Consider the following 22,431-nt stretch of genomic DNA (forward strand, 5'->3'; position numbering starts at 1 on the left):
CTTAAAAATCATAACCCTTTCAATTTTGCACCTAAAAATCCATATGATGGCTTATTTTTCATACCACCAATTCTACTTTGCAGTGACTTCAGTCATTTTACCCAAAAAATGTACGGCAAAAGGGGAAAAAAAATCATTGTGCGACGAAATTGAAGAAAAAACGCAATTTTGTAACTTTTGGGGGCTTCCATTTCTATGCAGTAAATTTTTGGGTAAAAATGACACCTAATTTTTATTCAGTATGTCCATATGATTAAAATGATACCCTACTTATATAGGTTTGATTTTTTCGTACTTCTGGAAAAAATCATAACTACTTGCTACATAACTACATTTTAAACATATGATTTATATGTTTAAAATTGTCATCTTCTGACCCCTATAACTTTTTTATTTTTCTGCATATGAAGCGGTTTGAGGGCTCATTTTTGCACCGTGATCTGAAGTTTTTATCGGCACCATTCTTGTATTGATCAGACTTTTTGACCGCTTTTTATTCATTTTTTCATGATATAAAAAGTGACCAAAATACACTATTTTGGACTTTGGAATTTTTTTGCGCGTACGCCATTGACCCTGCGGTTTTATTATTGATATGTTTTACAGTTCGGACATTTACGCACGTGGCAATACCACATATGTTTATATTTATTTTTATTTACATGTTTTTTTTTATGTGAAAAGGGGGGGGATTTGGACTTTCATTAGGGAAAGGATTAAATCACATTTATTAACTTTTTTTTTGCTCCTATAGGGGGCTATAACATTGCATACACTGATTGCCAGCACTGTTCACTGCAAAGCCATAGCTTTGCATTGATCAGTGTTATCAGCGGTCGATTGCTCAAGCCTGAATCTCAGGCTTGGAGCTATCAATCGCGATCGGACGTGCCGGAGGAATGTGCGTGACCCTCCGCTCACGTCCTAGCTGATCGGGACACCGCATTTTCACTGCGGTGGTCCCGATCAGCCCCACTGAGCAGCTGGGAAGGTTTTACTTTAGTTTTCGACACAGCGTTCAACTTTGAATGCCGCGTCTAAAGGGTAAATAGCGTGCGGCACCACGATCGCTATTAGCCTCGGGTCCCGACTTCAGTTACTTGCCGGGACCAACCCGATAGGACACGCGGTCACCGTGTGACCGCACGTTATGTTGCTAAACATATCAATTAACGTGGTTGTTAAGGCGTTAATACTCTACATACATACAAATTTGCTAAGAAGAAAATAGTTTTTTTCAGTACTTTAAAGATATATGCGCTAGATATAAAGCCACCCAGTGGTTGTGATATGGATTGTACCTTGTCAAGGGTTTAGCTAACATATTACAATAATTTATCAAATTTGCATCATGAGAATGCTTAATGGGATTCAAGGAAAGGTAAAGGTGGTCACATCTGTACTTGCTAAAATGCATTACATTTTTTCGTTCCTATACTCCAAGGAAAAGCAGCTTTGAAGTCCATTTGTTAACAATTTACTAAGTGACTGATGAGCAGCCGCACACTAAGACTCTGCTATATGTCTCACACTGAGACTAAGATGGCACAACATGGATCAGGTTGGTTAGGCAGCGCTCTTCATCGGGACCTTGGCACAGCTGCAGATCTGAACTTGATAAATAATTCATAGTTAGTTTTCCAACTTTCAAATGAGAAGATTCAGATTGAAAATGTGACCTGCAATATTATGTTTCTAGCAGGATATTAATAGGAAATACAAACTGATGTCATCCGCCGGTTGTTACCGCAGCATGTCACCTCTGCATTAGTGCAAATGAACATTTATCTGAGCTGTTGAGTCTAAAAGGAGGTGATCTGAAAGTAAATTGTAGAATACGCTTCTATTTACTCACCCAGACATTTATCAATGTCTTTCCATTCTCCTTCACGCTAAAGCAGCATCAGATTTATAAAATTAAACTGGAGGGGAAAAAAGCTCGGTTTTATATTGAACTTCTTGTGGTGATAAATCTAAGCCTCATATTTTTCTACCCGCATTACGCATATTGTGTTCCGGTCAGAATTTACAATTACTTTCCAGCAGTATTACGGAAAATCTAGTCGTAAAACACACCAATCCAATGACTTTCTGCCCCACAAGTTGTACATTATCCAGCACAATTAGACAGGTTTCCCTTCCTCTGATGTACACATACACAGCTGTGCTCGGAAACAATAGTATCGAGCTATAAAGCTTCGCCACACTGTCAGTCCATTGTAACTCTGCTACTGTTTAGTGTTATCGTAACTTCTACCACTGCTTTGAATTAATAAGTATGTTCACTCTTCCACCCAGATTGTCCTTTTGAATTATAGACAGAGACTCTTAGAAAATAGATACAGTTTTTTTTTTTCGAGTGAAAAAAAAAACGAAATCACAAAGAAAAGCAGATTTTAGGTAGCAGAGCTGAGGTTGCCAATCAGCTGAAGAAAACTTTCTGTCTGTTTAGTTAGTAATTATAACTTTTTGTCCTGTAAAATATTAGTGTTTCAAGCCTATGGTAAACTACAATATACTTTACCATTATACACCAGTAATTTCTTTACTGGTGTATAATGGTAAAGTATATTGTAGTAAAGGTGGGGATCATTTTGTTTAAAGGAAATCTGTCATCAGAATCACCCGCACTAAACCTGTTACACAGGCTTGTAGTGTGGGTGATCCTGATTAAAACGCTCCTTACCTGGTTAAAAATGGTTCAGCGGTTCTTCAGATATCTTTATTCTTAGTTTTCTGTTATTCCCTGGCTTGGGACTCAGTGGGAGGTGTTATCATCTGGGACTCGGCTATACGTCATTTTAGCTGGGCGGAGCTGCCGCCCGGCTCATGAATATTCATGAACTTATCCTCGTGGTCTAACTCCTTTTTCTAGGTCTGGTGCATGAGGATAAGGTCATGAATATTCATGAGCCGGGTGGCAGCTCCGCCCAGCTAGAATGACGTGTGGCCGAGTCCCAGATGATAACACCTCCCACTGAGTCCCAAGCCAGGGAATAACAGAAAACTAAAAATAAAGATATCTGAAGAACCGCTGAACCATTTTTAACCAGGTAAGAAGCGTTTTAATCAGGATTACCCGCACTACAAGCCTGTGTAACAGGTTTAGTGCGGGTGATTCTGATGACAGATTTCCTTTAAGCCCCACGCATGCTTATTTGCTTTTCTCTTCTCCCCCACTCTCCCATTACAGACTGACAGGTATTGGCCCCAGCCAGTCACATGGTATATATATATATATATATATATATATATATTATTAGGAACTCTGGTACTTTACTACTTAAAGGGGTACTCCAGTGCTAAGACATCTTATCCCGCCGCTGGGGACTTCTGCGGGGACTGATTCTAACGGGGTGCTGTGTGCAAGATCACGGGTGTCCCCAGCGGCGGGACCTCCTTTGGATAGGGGATACAATGTCTTAGCGCAGGAGTACCTCTTTAAGTGTCTGATCATGAGGGGGTCCAACTGCTGGGAACCCTTGGCCTAAACGATAACACTCCTCCACATACTGCAGGGTAGGGTCACACATAGTGTATCCACAGCATATTTCACGCTACAGGAAATACACTGCTGATTCTGCTACAAGCAGACACACAGGGCTACCCTGCGTGTGCAGTAAGATTTGAAGGTGGATCCGTGTGTCACAGACCCATTGATGTGCAGGAACCAGCCTTCCAACCTTACTGCATAAAGTGATGTGGTGGTGAAGCCCTGTGTGTCTGCAAACAGAAGAATCCACAAGTATTTCCAGCAGAGTAAAATACACAGTAGGTTTTCCACAATGTAAAAAGTGCTACAGATGTGCTACATGTGACCCTATCCTAAATAGGTTTTCGTACAGTGAAACATATTTTTAAATGTCATAAATATTTAAATAAAGTTATAATCCGTTATCAACCGTTATTAGCAGTTACATCCAGCTTTTTTAAATCAGGTTTTAACCCTTTTTTTGTAAAGCTGTACTGAGCATGCTTAGTACAAAAAACAGATGTTTAAAAACCTTACAATAACTGACGATAACAGATGTTTTTTTTGAACATCCAGTTCCCATAGACTTCAATGTTAAATTTTGACGTCCAGTTTTTCACCATTTTTTTTTTGCCAGACCAAAAATTAGTGCATGCACCATCTTTTGTGCCGGCAAAAATAACGGACATTAGTAAAAACGGACATGCCTGTTGCAAAAGGATGTTCAAAAAATCCCATTGACATGAATGGGATTTTTGACGGACGTTTTCAGGACTTTTTGCCGGGAGTAGTATCAGAGTTTTTTTACAGGAGGATACCTGTAGTGTGAAAGGGACCTAACTTTCTCTGTTCTTTCACACTTTCTAATACAAACTTTCTGCTCTGTGGCTCTGTTGCTTATGATGTAATGAACCTGGTCTTCCAGCTATACAGTTTAACTGGGAATTTAGACAACTTTATCTCTCTCCCATTATGTTAGATGTTGCTTTAGATGTATTGGCTAGGGTTATACTTAAGAAAGTATAGTGTGAGGGAGATAGAGTTGGCTGAATACCCAGCTAGAATGTACAGCAGGAAACAGAAGTCCAGAAGTCTGGATGAAAACAGTTTGGATCAGAAGGAAAGCATGAAAGACTACAGAGAGTGTCACATTTGGGGTAGAGAGCAATCTAGCCCTGAGGCTATCCCAAACCACTGTCCATATCTATTTGGATGATCTGCCTTAAACAACAGCCCCAAACTAGTCAAAGTTCCCTACACTGGACAAAGGTTCAGGGGCTTCAAGAATAGTCAATCCGTCCTAGTCAGTAAAGTTGGTAAAAAGGGTACCAAATCAACAAATAAAAGGTAAATCAGGGACTGGCCAAGAGTCAGAAATCCAGAGGGCAGAATGTCAGGTTACAGTCAAAAGGTCAGATACACAGATAGTTAAGCAGAATACAATACAAGTGTGAGTGCAGGGAAATTTCACCAAACTCGCGCAAGGATTGTGAAAACAAAAATTAAATAGCCCACTTGTTGGAGGTGCACCAGCTGGCGCCACAGCGGACCAGTAACAGCGTGCAGCATGAAGGGTTGCTGTCACAGTAACAGTGCAGGGCCGCTTTCATAGTAACAAGCAGTCAGCAGGAGGAATAGAGCCACTGGATCTCACAGCAGGTATGTATGTTACAGAATGGTGGTAAAATAATTGTATTTACCAATATACTGTTTGTTCATTTACTTGACTGAAAATAAGTTAATCAGAAAACTCTATTAAAAGATCTTGCAAGGATTAGAATAACATGGCTTTCTCCCTAAAGCAGAAGTGCCACAGTGTTCCATGGGTTGTGCCTGTTATTGCAGCTCAGCTTCACTGAGAGACTAAGCTACAATATCACATGTAACCTATGGACAGGTCTGACACTATATGAGAAAGGAAGAAAGAAAGTTTTATAGAAATTCCGTACAAAGAAAAAGCTAAATTCTCACGGCACAGAATATCACATTAAATATATAGACACTGGTGGGAGTTTGGGTTAAATATCTTGCTGCATGCTGCCCAAAACAGCCAAAATAAAGATATTTTGGCTTCCCCATTCAGACCACCCAATCATAGCCAAAAAAAACAAAAACACTTTTGGGTAGTGATAAGACAATATCTAACCCTTTTGTTGCCAAGCTCACATGATTATTGTTTTAGCAAAATTAGGGCGGTGTTGGCAGATATGCGGTAACCTTTTCTATATACCCCATTAGAGCACATGGATGTCATAGAGGGGGATGCCCATTTGAGATCCATGTCTATGAGTCACAAGAGAAAGTTAAAGTGCAGTCATGTATTACATGGTCTGCCATTCATTCAACCAATGGTCACAGACAAATAATAGGTTTGGTCACCCAGACAGAAAGTCATGTTTCCTTAATGAGACTGGAGTATAGGGTCATACTGTAATACAATCAATAAGAAGCATCAATAGTGTGAATTCTGCACAACTATAAAGAGATTGTTTTTTTATGTAAAAAATAATAACTTAAAAAAACTGTCAATTTCAACAGGCATAAGAAACATATCAAATGATTATGTTAAATTGTTGTGTCATTAAAGCGGATTATCATTTCAGCGCTCTAGCAGATACATTTAATATACTTAATCTTTTATTGCTTCATTTTTTTGCACACCTCAGTAGCAAAGACTAGAAGAATATGTGGAAGCTGTATTACTATTGGTAAATACAATCCCACCTACCAGGGCACCCGCTGGCATTATATTAAACTAATAGCCATAAAATCCTTCATCCTGGAGGGTGTTTTTATCTTTATGAAAATGTTATGAAGTTAATGTAAGGAAATTGGTGAAGTAATACCTGCAAGTTTCTTCAGCTCCACTACAAGGATTGCTGTATATTGCATGTCAATTGTTGGCTTATTCTTGGATCAAGGTATTCACACTACACATTTTGATAATAATAAGGCCAAACAGTGCAAATTTTATTATTTTAGTGTATGTTTTATAGAAGAAAGAGCAACTTGACCATAAGGTCTATGTTTAGCTATTAAACAAATTGTGACTTCTGTAATAGTAGTATATAGCATGTTATTTAGCATTATTAACATCATTTTCCTATGTGCTTTCTGCTTATGTTAAAATGATGTCATCCTGTCTGCAAGTGTCAATAAAATGTCATCACTTCCTGTCTAAGGGTGCGTTCCCACAGGGCGTATACGCAGCGTATTTGACGCTGCGCAAAATGTATGGCAGCAGCGGGAAATACGCTGCGTATCCCTTGCTCACTATACACACAGGGCTTTCCGGCGGCAGCCCTATGTTTGTAGTGAGTTTTGGAGGCAGGGCCGTGTGCCGGCGTTTCTGTGACGCGCGGATCCGCCTCCAAAACTCACTACACACATAGGGCTGTCGCCGGAAAGCCCTGTGTGTATAGTGAGCAAGGGATACTCAGCGTATTTCCCGCTGCTGCCATACATTTTGCGCAGCGTCAAATACGCTGCGTATACGCCCTGTGGGAACGCACCCTAAATGATCATCATTTTCTGTCTCAGAGTCTGATCTTCTAACAGAACTAGCCATGGCCATACTAAAATCAGTCAAAATGATGATGAATGTCACAGGATTATGAGATAGTTTATGATATGTGATGGAACCTCAATGTTTTAAAAATTTTTTTTTTTTTTTTTTTTTTTTTTTTTTTTACATTGCATTACATTGGACTGACAAAAACATCTGACTGTGCTTATAATTGGATGAAGTAAACCTGTTAGTAATCCAGCTTTCCCCAATCATTTCCCAATAAACCACACTGCATCCGAAAGATGAAACATGTTTGTCATATAATTGTTGCAAATTTCAACTTGACATTAAAGGGGTAGTCCAGTGGTGAAAAACGTATCCCCTATCCTAAGGATAGGGGATAAGTTTGAGATCGCAGGTGTCCGACCACTGGGGCCCCCCGCGATCTCTCTGTATGGGGGCCAGGCTCTCCGGCCAGATAGGGGGTGTCAACCACCGCACGAAGCGGCGGCAGACACGCCCCCTCAATACATCGCTATGGCAGACCCGGAGATTGCGGAAGGCAGCGCTCCGGCTCTGCCATAGAGTTGTATTGAGGGGGCATGTCGGCGGCCACTTCTTGCGGTGGTCAACGCGCCCCCTTTGCGCGGGCTGTCGGGGCCCCGTGAAGGACACCCCGCAATCTGCAACTCATCCCCTATCCTTAGGATAGGGGATAAGTTGCTCACCACTTGTTCACCACTGGACTACTCCTTTAAAGGGAATCTATTGTTAGTGTCACCAGCACTAACCTGTTGGTAGTGTGGGTGACACTGATGAAAATAATAGTTTCCAATCCCGAATCCGTGGCCCCATTTACCAGTTATCCACTTTATTCTGGTGGCAGGCTTGGTGCCCAATCAGCCTGTATTTACTGGTTAGTGCAGGTGACACTTATGACAGATTTCTTATAAGGGTAGGGTCACACATGCCATGTTTAGATTCCTGTTGTGCTGCCTATTAGATGCTGCATATTTTCCTACCCATTGAAGTAAATGGGTAGCAAAATCAGCTGCTGAAAATACGCAGCAAAATACGACATGTGGGACCCATCTCAAAGACTGCACAGTTTTTATTTTGGAAAACTTTCACTGCAGTTTTTGAGCCAAAGCCAGAAGCGGATCCATAAGGAAGGAGAAGTAGAAGTAATTCTTTTATATTTCCTATTCCTTTTGAATACACTTCTGACTTTGGCCCAAAATCATCAATGGCAGTATTCAAAAAAACTACCAAGTGGAGACACAGCCCTACCTACTCTGGTGTGGTACACTTTACCATAACTTTTTCATTAAAACCTAATGTGATACATTTCAATTTGAAGTTTGCTGCATCGTGTTTTGTAACTTGTTAAATCAAGCTAAAGTTTGCTACATGTGTATTCACATTGTGCAGTCTAGCTGCAATTTCACAGAGCCTGTACTCTGAAGCTACGCCCCCATCCTTCTGAAAACGTTGATGGATGACGTCTGGTATTAACAGCACAATGAGGCAGAATGATTACTCTCAGAAAAAAAAGAATATAAAGTAAACCTACCGTTTATTATCAAGATGTATTCTGCACTGTTTTTACCAATGGAGTTGGTTGCTTCACATCGATATGTTCCATTGTCTGTTTTATTCAAGAAAGTTATTGTTAGTTCACGTCCATTCACCACCATCCTGTCGGGGTCTGGAAGCTCTCCACCATCCTTTGTCCATAAAACTGGTTCTGGCCTGGTAAAACAAAGAAATATTGCATTGAGTAGTACTGATTTCCACACCATGGAGAACTTAAAGGGAACTTATCATCACTTTCATGCTGCCAAAACAATTAGTGGAGCAGTCCATGGTGGCTTCTCCCCTAACCCCACCAGCCATAATTGATAGATCTCTTCCTGTTTGGATATAGACAGATCTATTAACCAATGCTTATTGAGGGAAACTGTATGTAGTCAGAAATAGATCTATATATATAAAACTCAACGTGTGTGTGTGTGTGTGTGTGTGTGTGTGTGTGTATGTATGTATTTATGCATGTATGTGTTTTAGTAGGGGTTCAGATAGTAGGTACAGCACATTGTAATTCCCATTTGCATTCATTATTGCCACATGTACCTCCATTGTCCAGCTATAGGCATAATTGTAAACACTTTTAATTTTCCAATTTTGAGTTGGCTAATTTTTAAGCTAATTCAATGACTGTAAAATATTAAGCGCGCCTGACTGCGAAGCTGTAGAGTCCTTCCTCATGAGACCCATCATATTTCCTAGATCACAAGGATTTTATCGGCTGTGATTTTCTGCCAGGAGACTTTATAAATGACCGCTCCCTATATAAAAGTCACCCAAACGCACTCTAATAATTATTTTAAATACAGTTCACATCTCAGGCTCTAAATATGAAGATCCAGTTTATTCATTAGCATTGGCTCATTTGTCCGGCAGCTGCTATGATAGCGGACATATTGCTCAAAGGACAGCTATTCTAAATCAAAAGCTGCTGGATGTTTTTCTTCTTGGTGTAATATTTCTAAATGAATTATTTTCAGCTGACCCGCTATGCTGTTTTGGTTTTTCATGCAAAAAATAAATAAATAAAAAATATTCCCAGATTGGAGAGTGAAGTTCAGTCAGATCATAAAGCACAATGCACAAAAGAAAGAGCTACAGTACATTAATTTTGTCTTAATTGGTTGCGTTCATAAATCATATTTCAACAATCAGCACAGCTTGTGGTTTGCTAGAATTGGAGTAAAAATATTTGCAAGGATTTTCTGAACATTGCCTAATGACGGCTTAAAGTGGAGTTGGGCTATCCTGGTGTTTCTCAACCAGTGTGCCTCCAGCTGTTGCAAAACTGCAACCCCCAGCATGCCCGGACAGCTGGAGGCACACTGGTTGGTTAACACTAAGCTACTCTTTTCTACAGGCTGTATTCAGTATTGCACCATGCAAGATGGCAGCTCAAAGACAACTGGATAAAAGTTGTGATAATTATTGAAAAAAAAAAAAAAACACACGCCTTATATGGTCACTGACATACTTGTTGTACATCCTGGCAAAACATTCAACTTAATTATTTTTTTATCTTCTATTTATAGAAATCATGGCTTTAAAAAGCCTGCTAGGGGTCCCCATATCATACAGAACATAACCCTGCCCAGCTGCAGCATTATCTTTGTCCCAGCTGAAGCACAGGCTGGAACAGAGTCCAAGAAGTGAGGGCGGGACTAGCAATCCTCTGTGTTTACTCCTGTCCAATCAGACTGCAGCAAAAAAAACATAGAGGAGGGGGTTACAGAGCATTTGGCAGTGATTTGCTGAAGAGACCAGCACAGCATACTCAGGGAAGAAGTAAATGCATGCTGATAAAGGGAGGGGTCAGTGCTTGCCTCGGACATGCCCCTTCCTGAGCAGGGGATGTCAGAATGTGTGAGCAGCAAAACAGCAGTATTTGTGAGTCAAATACAGATGCTAGGTACATAAAAAAGACATTTAAGCATCTACATGACCTAGTGAGTAACATATATAAGCATATTTTTTTTCTTGTGATATGTAGTGAATTTGGGGGAGGTTTATCAAAACCTGTGCAGAGGAAAACTTGCTAAGTTGTCCTATAGCAACCAATCAGCTTGCTTCTTTCACTTTTTGGAAGACCTGTGAAAAATGAAAGAAGCGATCTGATTGGTTGCTATTGGCAACTGGACTACTTTTCCTCTGCACGGGTTTTGATAACACATGTTTATGTTTATTTTTGTTACATTATTTTATTTGAAAGATGGAAAAAGGGGAGTGATTTAAATATTTTTTTCAGGAAAGGGGATCGTTTGCATTTATAATCATATTGTGGACATCTTATTCACTATTTATTAGTCCCCATATGGGACTATTACATGCAATCCTTCTATTGCATACACTGAGCAATGCTGTGCCATAGCCCATCATTGATCAGTGTTTTAGGCACTCCATTACTACAGGCTGCTAAAGCTGCCTGGAGTGAAGAATCATGGATAGGACAGGACGAAGGCAGGGAGGGACCCTATGACTGTCCACTCAGCTGACAAAGGCAGGTCGGGACCCTCTTACTGTCCTCTCAGCTGACCGGGACCATGCGATTTTATCGAGCTTACTGGCATTGTTTTTCTCTGTTTTGATGCTGCAATCAACTTTGATCGTGTCTAAAGGGTTAATATTAGCAGGATCGGTAATGTCTGACAAGGGCCGTGGGTCCTGGATGCTGATAGGTACCAGGATTCCCCAGATATGGAGCACGCTTATCTCCTGTGCATGCTTCATGCAATGGGAGAAGACATACAATCTACATCCCATGTCCTCTTGGGACACAGCCCATTTTGGCCTTGCATAAACCATGGAGCGGCCCTGGAGAAGGTGAGAAAAACTCTGTCTGCCCTCTTTAAACCCCCACAAATGTGCTGAGCCAAATCCCCACTATTTAGATCATCAGGGATAAGTAACAAATAGGATTAGGATATGAGAGTAAGCGGTATATTGATTTATTGCAAATCTATCAGACTTTCTATTAATCCGTATTCTGCTCTTTTGCTTTTACATGCAGAGTTTAGCAATCAATAGGGATTCTCAGCAACCGATTAAAGCTTCTGACATTTCACTTTGACATGAAAAAAGTTTTTTTTTTTTTAAGCAACAATGCTATTTTAAGTAAATTTTATCCAATTGCTGTGCTTTTTTTTGTTAGTGAAGGAATTGATAAGATGAATGACATAGGTCATATCTAATATAGTAAGTTCTTGTGTAGTCTTTCTGCAAAAATTCTTTGTTTCTGGGTCTCTTACGCTTTCCTCACTCTACTTGCCCTTCCAATCTGTAAAGATTTGCATGAACACCATGTAAGCTCATCCCTCAGTGACCTTCTACTCCATCTTGTACACATAAGATGAAATTAAAGGAGTACTTCCATGGAAAACTTTTTATTAATGAACTGGTGCCAGAAAGTTAAACAGATTTGTAAATTATTTCTATTAAAAAATCTTAATCCTTCCAGTACTTAATAGCTGATGAATACTACAGAGGAAATTGTTTTCTTTTTGGAACACAGAGCTCTCTGCTGACATCATGACCATAGTGCTCTCTGCTGACATCTCTGTCAGTTTTAAGAACTGTCCAGAGTAGGAGAAAATCCCCATAGCAAACATATGCTGCTCTGGACAGTTCCTAAAATGGACAAAGATGTCAGCAGAGAGCACTGTGGTCATGATGTCTGCAGAGAGCACCTTGGTCATGATGTCAGCAGAGAGCTGTGTGTTCCAAAAAGAAAACCATTTCCTCTGTAGTATAGAGACCTTAAAAAGTACTGGAAAGATTAAGATTTTTTTAATAGAAGTAATTTACAAATATATTTAACTTTCTGGATCCAGTTGATTTAAAAAAAAATTCCACGGGGGTACCACTTTAAGTCAGTGAAATGAGAGTTTAGCCAGTGCAAAACCAAGACCATAGTGGGGGCAACCCAGTGGCCAGACAGCCCCACTACTGCCCGACTAAGCCTCTGGCTCTGGGCCACACCACAGGCATAGCACCACAGCAACAATGGAAAAAATGCTAGGAGGAAACCCATATACGGTCTCCTGGTGATTAAAAACATCTGTGCCGAATGGGTGGAGTGGAGTGCTGGCCATTGAAAGTTTTAAGTTGTAGATGCTCTTGATAAGCCCCTTCCATTCCCTGCTTGTCTCTGACATAATAGATGTGCATGTTTTTGTGCGACTACAAAAAAATTTGCTAAGCAAAAAGGTCTGTGCACATAACTGATAAAGTTTGTTAATAGTAAGGCTGGGTTCACATATGTCCGACAAGCTGCGTTCCTCTGTTCAGTGCTATCCGGCGTGTCCAACCATCCAGCATCAAAATTGAGACCCTGAATGATTGTGAACTTTCCAATTCAAATGTATGGGATAAGTTCTAGCATCAGTTTACGCCGGAGGTAAACTGTGCCGGACAACTGACATATGTGAAACCAGTCTAACAAGTCATTTTTACCACACAGTGCTCGATTGCACAATTGTGTTTTTATTCTAATTTGATTCAACTTTTTTTTTCTTTCTTTTTGCAATACATTTATATAGTAAAATAGGAGGATGCCATAAAAGGGGGTCATTTGTCAAGGCCGTCATCAGCCTATATTTTTCCGACGTAGCTGCAAACAGTTGACTTTCACCAGAGTATATGGCTTCCTGCACCAGGGAATCCAGTGGATGTTTTGTGGGCATGGTTTGGGTGTGGTTTCCTAGGTGCACTGTTCACACTGATTTATGATGTGCGACTTTTACAAAAGTCACACACGTTTTTGCAATAGCCAGCTGGGATCAAGTACAGGAAGCGGAGTCGGGCTGACTGACAAGTGCGCTCCACATTAGCTTAGTAAACACAAGGCAGAATTTGCCACACAGGAAAAGAAAAACTAAAGTCTTACATGTTAATAAATTAAAACAAAACATAAAAAAAACTACAAAACAAAAAAAGAAGTAGCAGATTTGTACTATACAAAATGAGAAGCAGTAAAATAAAAAGAAAATAATCCATCACTTTGTGTTTTATGATATATTTGCTACACAATTCCATTGAGACAAAGTTCAACTTTCTTTTCATCTAAGTAAAACTTTGACTATTTTGGAACTAAGCTCTCTGAGGTTTACGATTAAGGAAATATCATTCTTACAGGTTACATACTTTCATTTTCTCTGGCTACTGGTAAGGGAGAACTCCTGAAATATTTTGATTGGCAATATGTAATATCAATATATTCAAAATTGCATTCCTCACCAATAATGTGTTTTTCATTTTGTTTGCTATAAGCAGAAAATCTTGTTCAATAAACAAGTTCAGCAAAATATATTAGAAATGAAATAAAGTTACCGTTTTTAATCTTGGACCGAGCAGATAGCCTCTGGTGTGCATGGTTTGCATTTGCTGGCTTGTTTTTAATGATACATTTATTTAACACTTACATGTCATGACACTGGTTACATTTTAAAATGATTTCTACAGTTTCATCTATTTTAATATATCTTTGTAAATTATTTAGGCCGCTATTATAATGTGCAACTTATGATACGCCCCTGGGCATAGAGGATACAAGGTATAGATAATAATACAACTGTAGCATGGATCAATTTGGTATTTAACACACTGGGATTTTGTCACTTGTCATACAAGATGCTTACTTGTAAGTAAAGATAACCTTTTAATATATATTACCTACAATACCATGTCTGACCACGAGGTGTGCTGTTCTGCAATATCTGTAAATGAGCAACCCAGAGGACATATAGAATGTCTTCATTTTACACAAAAATCTATTATCACCATACATAGTGGAAAGTTATAATTTATTAACCCCTTAGTGAATGGCCTATTTTAGATATTAATTTCCAAGCAATTGCATAACATGATAGCTTTTTTTTCCCAGTCATTGTGGTTAGGCAATTTTAATGCATTTACAATCCTCAACATAAAAAGTTGAACATCAAGAAAAATAGGCAAATATAAAAATAAAATTGATAGGCAGGCTAATAATATGCAAGTAATAAAAATGTAAATAAAATGTTCAAAACATCTAAATTTGCTCGGAATGCCTTGCCATTATATCAGTGAGGTTATTATTGGTTGTCTGAGGAATTTACAAATGCACACAAATCATCAAGAAAGATCGGCTTCTGGAAGTTCCCTTTGCAATTGCTAACCTATAATGTCTCAGATGTGCTCGATAGAAAAAGATAGTCAGGAGATGTGGCAGGTCATGGATGGTATCACACTTAGGCCACACAGACTACCAAGAGTAGAACAAGCAACATGCGGCCTGGCGTGTTGAAAAACGATTCCTGAGACACCTGACATGACCGTACCACTGGTTCCACAACCAAATCAATGTAATGCAAAGCTGTTAGTATACATAAAATGAAGGCTAGATGGTTATTAGTGATGAGCGGCAGGGGCCATATTCGAATTTGCAATATTTTGCGAATATATTGACGATTATTCATGCTATGTTCATGAAATTCGCAAATTTGCTATGTTCATTAATTTTTTTTCATGCAAAAATTTGCATGGGGAATTTGCATAAAAATTTGCATGTGACAACACAAAAAAAGAAATATTCGTCGTTACGAATATATAGCACTATATTCTAAATATTCACAAAATCACGAAGTGACGATATTCACGATAAAAATTTGCATAACGAATATTCGTGCTGAACACTAATGGTTATGGTCACCATATATTATAGCATGACATACAATAATCCCTGAATAATCACAGGATGACGGACTCTGCATCAGTATTTTTCACCGGACAATTTTCTGTTTTCACTGTTCCACTTTGTTATCTTTATCCTAATTTTTTGAAGGCTGGATGAACAATAAACAGCAATCCAGTAACAGGTATTTGTTTGTTTTATTGTTTTAGTTATTTATTGTTATTTTAATTTTCACTACTTTTGCATAGTAAAATCCCTTTAAAAAAGTCACATTTCAAAGTTATAGCATTTTTATTGTTCTGTTGATTCAGCTGGGTAAGGATTTATTTTTTGTGGGATAACTCAATTTTTTTCATGCTATATAACTAACGTGATCATTTTATAGTTAGTATGGACAAGGTTGATCAATTTTTTTATATTTTTAAAGTATTTGCATAAAATTATTATGTAAGATATTTTATCTATAGACTTTATTAAACTTGCTTTTTAACTATTGATTAACCATTATACTCTATTGATTAGCTATTGAGGGGACATGGACTTTATGCTGTTAGATAATATTTTAGACTACACTTTTTATGTAATTTGGTATATTATACCTGTCAGCGTAAAGTTGACAAGAATTTGATTAGGCCATGACTCTGGCAGGATCTATTAGAAGCTCAAACATAGTTGACCTGGAGGTCTTCAGAAGTTCCCCAGCTGTTATGGATAACCATCTTCAACAGCACTTAACTAAGGGGTTAATAATGGTGTAATGAAAACTGATGTAGCAACCAATCACATTTTAGTTACCATTTGAGTAAAACAATGATATATCTGGGGCCTTTTAACCTTAGTAATCAGACTTGGATACACATAGGTGTGAAAGAAAGAGTATGGTCGGGTTAAGTTTGTCATTTTTCATTCTTTTCTTCCATGAATTTCTGCATTGTGTCTGAACTAATGGGAATGTAATGATGTGATACCTACTGTGCGTCATTTTATTATTTATCTCAATTCATGAATATTCATATTTACTCAGGCTTTTTTACAATAATATTTATTTATGTGTATTCAACCTTTAACAAATAAACCTTATACGTTTCATAATAAGTGAAACAATTTCCTGAATAGTTTTTATATCAGTTCTGCATGGTTTCTAAAATTTCTGCTCATAGTTATCCATAGGTAACATCCACTGTTTAATTCCAGAGGATACAAATCAGTCCTGGTCATGTGAAGGGCACAAATGATTACAACAAGATCAAGCTATATTAAATGGTCCATAACCGTATGAACTATGCACCATTGTATCCATCATGTGACTAGGTCAGATTGTGACAGAAATATTTTCATTCAATGGCTGCAAACAGAGATTATATATATATATATATATATATATATATATATATATATATATATATATATATTTGATACCCAAATTCCAGTATATTAGAAGATAGTATATCTTTTGCTTTCACAATAAGGAGACTGGAAAAATCTATTAAAGAGATCATGTTACCACTTTTGAAATATCGTGATTATTAAGAACTTGTAATGTCTATGAAATAACCATTCTGGAACATATTTTCTCATAACTGAAATAACATTTGTTTTAAATTTCCCAAATAAATCAGACTTATGGGATTAACATAGGGTGAAACTAGTACAGGAACAGGGAGTCCAGTACAAGGAGTTCCTGATCCTGTACAATTACAGACAAGTTAACATGCACTTGACCAGGCCTTCAGAGCTTGGCATGGTTAATGTGTTAGACCACATAAAGGTAAGCAGCAATTCTATACGCAACATCACTTGCTCATATTCGCTTAGCCAAATCCTCGGCGCTGGCCAAGTGAATGTTAACTTCGTTGCAAGACATGCTGTGAATGTGTGAGTGTACAGGAGTCCTTTCCCGTGTACAAACAGTACTTTTTGTGGCACCCTAAACAATTGGCTTAGGGAGACACAGAAAGTAAGTACAGTAAGGGCTCTTTCACATGGTCGTTGTGCTCCAGTAAAGGGAACTTCATCGGTCAGTCCATCGGAAAGATGAGAGATGAGCATAAGAAAAAATTATTTGTCTCAACTCCTGTAAAATACCAGACACCCGACAGATCTCATTCAAGTTAAAGGCATCTGTTGGGAACCGCCGGTATCAGTTGTGCTCTAACCTGTTCCAGATCCATTCGGCATAGAAAAAGAGCTGAACAGGTTGAAGCACAAAGGCGGTGCTAACAGGGAATTTTCTCAAATGACCGTTATTCCTGCTCCTATCTGTACCTGCTCCTATCTGACATAGAATATGTCTACAATTGGTCAGGGAATAAGTAAGCAGGGAAGCACATTTTCTGGGCTACCACAGAGGGCATCTATAATGATTATGTACTGGAGCAGGGACCACTATTGTCAATAGGACTCTCTGCTACTGTACACTGACCTCTGGAATGATGAAAGCCGCCCTGCCCCCAAACCCCAATCCCCTCCATGCAGTGACTTTGGGAGCATCACAAGTACTGCCTCAAGATAGGGGATACATTTTATCAAGTGCTGAAATACCCCTTTAATTCCATTTAGCTCTACTACTTCTGTAATTCACATACAATACTTGGCTTAACTCTGCCATTTCAAGCACCAAACTTTTCTTGCAGTATATTACAACTGCCTTTTCTAACAGCAACAATAAAGTGTACGAAATCTACTTTATTTGTAATCAAAGCAATATTTAAAATGTGTTTGTGTACGATAAGCGCTTTTTTAAAGTTATTTTCTACTACTTTTTAATCGTTTTATTTGCTAACTTTTTGTAAATTTGTTTTATAAATATTATCCTGAATGACAAGTCTAACTATATTTTATTTACCTGATTAATACACGCAAGTGGTGAACGTATGTAAATAACAAAAACAGAATATACCAATAACATACCATTTACTCTTTCAAATTATTTTGGCAATTTCAGCTATATCCAATTACTTTCCTTAAACTTGTGAAAAATTAGGAAAGGGCTCTGAATTTATCACTGCGCCCACCTGTCCCTGTGAGCACAGGAGCTCTACACATATGCAGATGGTTTATACTTATTCCAGTTCAATTCTTAAAATATGGAAAATTGATTAGGAGTTTTCTTATTGCTTACATTTATGTCTACATACAGATCTTACATTTCATTTAACTCCACCAGACAGAAGTTAATACTGTAATTTCAAGCATATAAAAAAAGCTGATGATGTCATGTCACCAGGGGGGAAAGGCTGTATGCTACGCATTATGCAAAGCGGGTGGGTTTATTTTACCTCTATGCTGTTGTTAGATGGAAGGAATTCAATAAAATCTGAATGTTTCACATTGGATGTCAAATCAATGTTTACCATTCTCGCTGCAATAAATGTGTTTAATAAATATGTATGTAAATAAGGACAAAATGGAATAATTCACTGGGAACTGTTGAGTCTTCAGTTTTTATCACCCGATATTAAAAACTCTTGAGGAAGTTTATACATGATAGTTATTCTTAGTATTAAAGGGGCATTCCACCACTTGAGTATGCACGCTCACCAGCACCATGTTTTATTCCAGCATAGTTGCATTTATAAGTTTATTACTGTAACTTTATCATGTGATCACCAGTCTGACTCTCTTAACCCTCCAGTGCTTAAGGGGTATTATGGGATTTTTTTTATATTTGACTATGTTATAGGGGCTGAAAAGTTAGTTTAGTTCATAATTCAGTGTATGTGCCTGTGTTTCATGGTGATCTCGGAATTCCTATGTGATTTTTGACCGTACATTTATTTTTAACATCATGCAAAATGAGTGTCGTCTCAGGTTTTCCCAATTTGCAGTGAGCCAAGAGACATTAAATCAGGTGATCAGAGGGAGCCTGTCTTTGCTTCAATTGGTGAAACGACCGCTGGGTGTGAGATCATTCGGCAAGAATTTGCAAAAGCTTGAGGCACCCTGGTCAGAAAATACTGATCTTTTGAATTAACCCCTTAACGACACAGGACACACATTTATGTCCTGTTCATGATGCGAGCACCGGACCAGTGCTCGTATCATGCACGGCAGGCCCCGGCTGCTAATAGCAGCCAGGGACCCACCGGTAATGGCAGACATCAGTGGTCGTGCTGATGTCCACCATTAACCCCTCAGATGCGGGCGTTATATTGGACGATCAGCTGCTTCTGTCCATCTCCTGGGGTCTTCTGCACTGGTCTGAGATTGAGCAGACCAGAGCAGAAGATCGCCGATAACACTGATCAGTGCTATGCATATGCACATTTAACTAGATGGATCCCATCACTTAAGATGGATCTTATTATTCAACAAATGTAGGGGAATAAAAAAAGTGATGTGATCTTAAGTGATGTGATCCATCTATTTAAATGTGCTAGACTTAAATTAGGGTGGAATTATCATTGGATTATATGTGAGACATCTCTATTTATTTACTTATCATCTATTTATTCCAACTAATCACCTCCCACATATATAATTTATTAAGCCTAAACCTAGGTAAAGACTTCCCCATCAGTCTGACACGGAGGTTGTAAAATGCGCCTATCATTGACGTACTACGGCACTAGGGACCGGATTATATTACAGTCACTACAGCAGGAGCCGACTGCCGATGCGTAGATGCGAATGGGGCTAAAGCGCAAGTGCAATCCCTTGTGTGGATGCGCAAGCACAACTTACCCAGCGGCGATCATGTGATCACTATGAGTCATTTGACAGGCATGGCTAGCCAGTGCATCCCCACAATGATACAGTGGATGTTTACACTGGCAGATACACTGATTGGCCCTCGATAGCAGGACCTATGAACATCGCTAATGGCGTTTGACATCACTAATAAGGTGGATAAAGATAGGTGGTTTGGATTTGTTTTCTGTACTTCATATTATAATAGGGACCCGATTGGCTGTAGTAGGAGTGATTTACCATTGGCCAGGGAAGTGTGACCTAATTGGTACTCAGGATATAAAAAGGACTGAATACCCATTGACACTCAATGCTGTCTGTAATCTCCTTGATAAAGCCACATGAGTGGCGAAACATGTCGTGGTCTGACAGCCTGACATTTTAAATTGCTTTCCCTACACATCAGTAGTGACCTTTGCTAATATGTATCTCTAAACAAATAATTTCAGTGGGCATAATAAGCCTAATAAGCACTAGACCTGCGGTGCACAGCAGGGACAGTGCACACATATAAGTATTTGGGATGCATAGTTACTAGTATTCAGTCCCTATACAATGCCATCTGAGCAGTGATACCCTATAGACTGGTTCTGAGTCCAAAATATTTGGGAATACCAGCTATAATAGAGTACAGTGAATTGATCTACATCAGACCCATAAGGGGTCACACTTTCCACTATATGGTTAACCCCTGTACTCTATACAGCTATGGGTGGTTAGCACTGTTCATTGACGTCAAATCAGATGCATTAATATATTGGCTCTCGGCCAGCTGATAGGGACTTGTCAACACTGCTAAATACACATTAATCTTATGTGATTGGGTTAGTGTTTTTAAGTGTGTGTTCTTTTGATTCACCTCTTCCCCAATTGAACAAAGTTTTTTATTTATTTTTTTTAACACATATTTATAAAGAGGATTTAGATAACGCCTTTTTGGGGTTAAATTGTTGTTATTTGATTGATACCTCTGTATGTGTTCAGTGGCCTCTGTTGTTGTTAGTTTCAGTTTTCATAATGGGGTCCATCATGAGGGATATCTAACATAAAGACCCGCAAATTCCCTTCTAAACTTAACTGGTCCCTGAAAAATTCTGATTTAAAAATGTTGGTGAAAAATTTTAAAATTGATGCTATACTTTGAAGCCCTCTGATGTCTTAATAAAGTAAAAACATGTCAACTTTATGATGCAAACATAAAGTTAACATATTTTATATGTGAGTCAATATGTAATTTATTTGACATATCCCTTTTCCTTACAAGCAAAGAGCTTCAAAGTTAGAAAAATTCAACATTTTCAATTTTTTCCTGACATTTTGGAATTTTTCACCAAGAAATGATGCAAGTATCGATGAAAATTTACCACTAACATAAAGTAGAATATGTCACGAAAAAACAATCTTAGAATCAAATTTATAAGTAAAAACATCCCAGAGTTATTAATGCATAACGTGATAGAGGTCAGATTGGAAAAAAATGCTCCCATCCTTAGGGTCATAATGGAGTCCGTCCCCTAGGTAAAGGGATTAAAGGCAGCACAGGTGTGTTTGAATGGGTGGGGTGGCTGATGTTTGGGAGGAAGAACAATGACCTTACACTTACAAACAAGGATTTTTAGATTGTATTTTGAGAGAACAAACCCCTAAAGGAAAAAGCCAGTTCACAAAAAGATAGCCTTATTGCTGTGGTAATCTTACAACACAGACATTTAGCCCCAAGACAAGCACAGCTTTTCCTAAGCATGTCCATTACTGTCTGGCAGGTAAGTACTAAAATAACTTTATGGTGGATAACCCCTTTAATGTGTCAGAACAGGATGTCAGTTCTTGGTCAACTGACTTCCTGTGAACTACAGGATGACATCATCACCTACCAGATCCCTCCTAGTATCTGTCATATCCCTTTTTCTCCCCTCTCCTCCCAGCGCCAGCTGCTATCTCTATGGGATCAGGTTATATAGTGGTTATACAACTCCTTTAAGACTGTTTACACACTGCTTTTTTTGCTGCATATTTTTAATGTTTTTGCCAAAATTTTCATAAAATTTCTCCAAAAAGTGTGCTTTTTTTTGTCATTATTCTAATGTGTCCCTGTTACTGAGATTTTGGAAAATCCCAGCAAAAATAATATGAATGCAGAAAAAAAGTGTACAAAATGCAGTAAAAATATAACATACGAACATAGCCTATAGATTTTAAGGGGGAGATTTATCAAAACCTGTCCAGAGGAAAATTTGCTGAGTTGCCCATAGCAACCAATCAGATTGCTTCTTTCATTTTTCAGAGGCCTTTTCAAAAATGAAAGAAGCGATCTGATTGGTTGCTATAGGCAACTGGGCAACTTTTCCTCTGCTCAGGTTTTGATAAATCTCCCCCATAATCTTCATGAAACACCTCAATTGTGATGTTAGGTCAAATCCTTATGGCCACATGGTGATATTTCAATAAAAGACACACTGTAAATAAGAAAACACACCCAAACTGAACATAATGTGAATTGACCCCCAA

At 38.5% G+C, this 22,431-nt stretch overlaps 1 protein-coding gene across 1 annotated transcript in view; it reads right to left on the reverse strand.

Moving 5' to 3' along the window:
- CADM2 (cell adhesion molecule 2) overlaps positions 1-22,431 on the reverse strand; it is a 486,710-nt gene that overhangs the window by 156,382 nt on the left and 307,897 nt on the right. Inside the window, exon 7 of the mRNA XM_056559359.1 lies at positions 8,554-8,732. Within this exon, the coding sequence (XP_056415334.1) occupies positions 8,554-8,732 (179 nt within the window). The remainder of the gene's footprint in view (positions 1-8,553; positions 8,733-22,431) is intronic.

Source organism: Hyla sarda, chromosome 2 (assembly GCF_029499605.1).
Source record: "Hyla sarda isolate aHylSar1 chromosome 2, aHylSar1.hap1, whole genome shotgun sequence".
NCBI lineage: Eukaryota > Metazoa > Chordata > Amphibia > Anura > Hylidae > Hyla > Hyla sarda.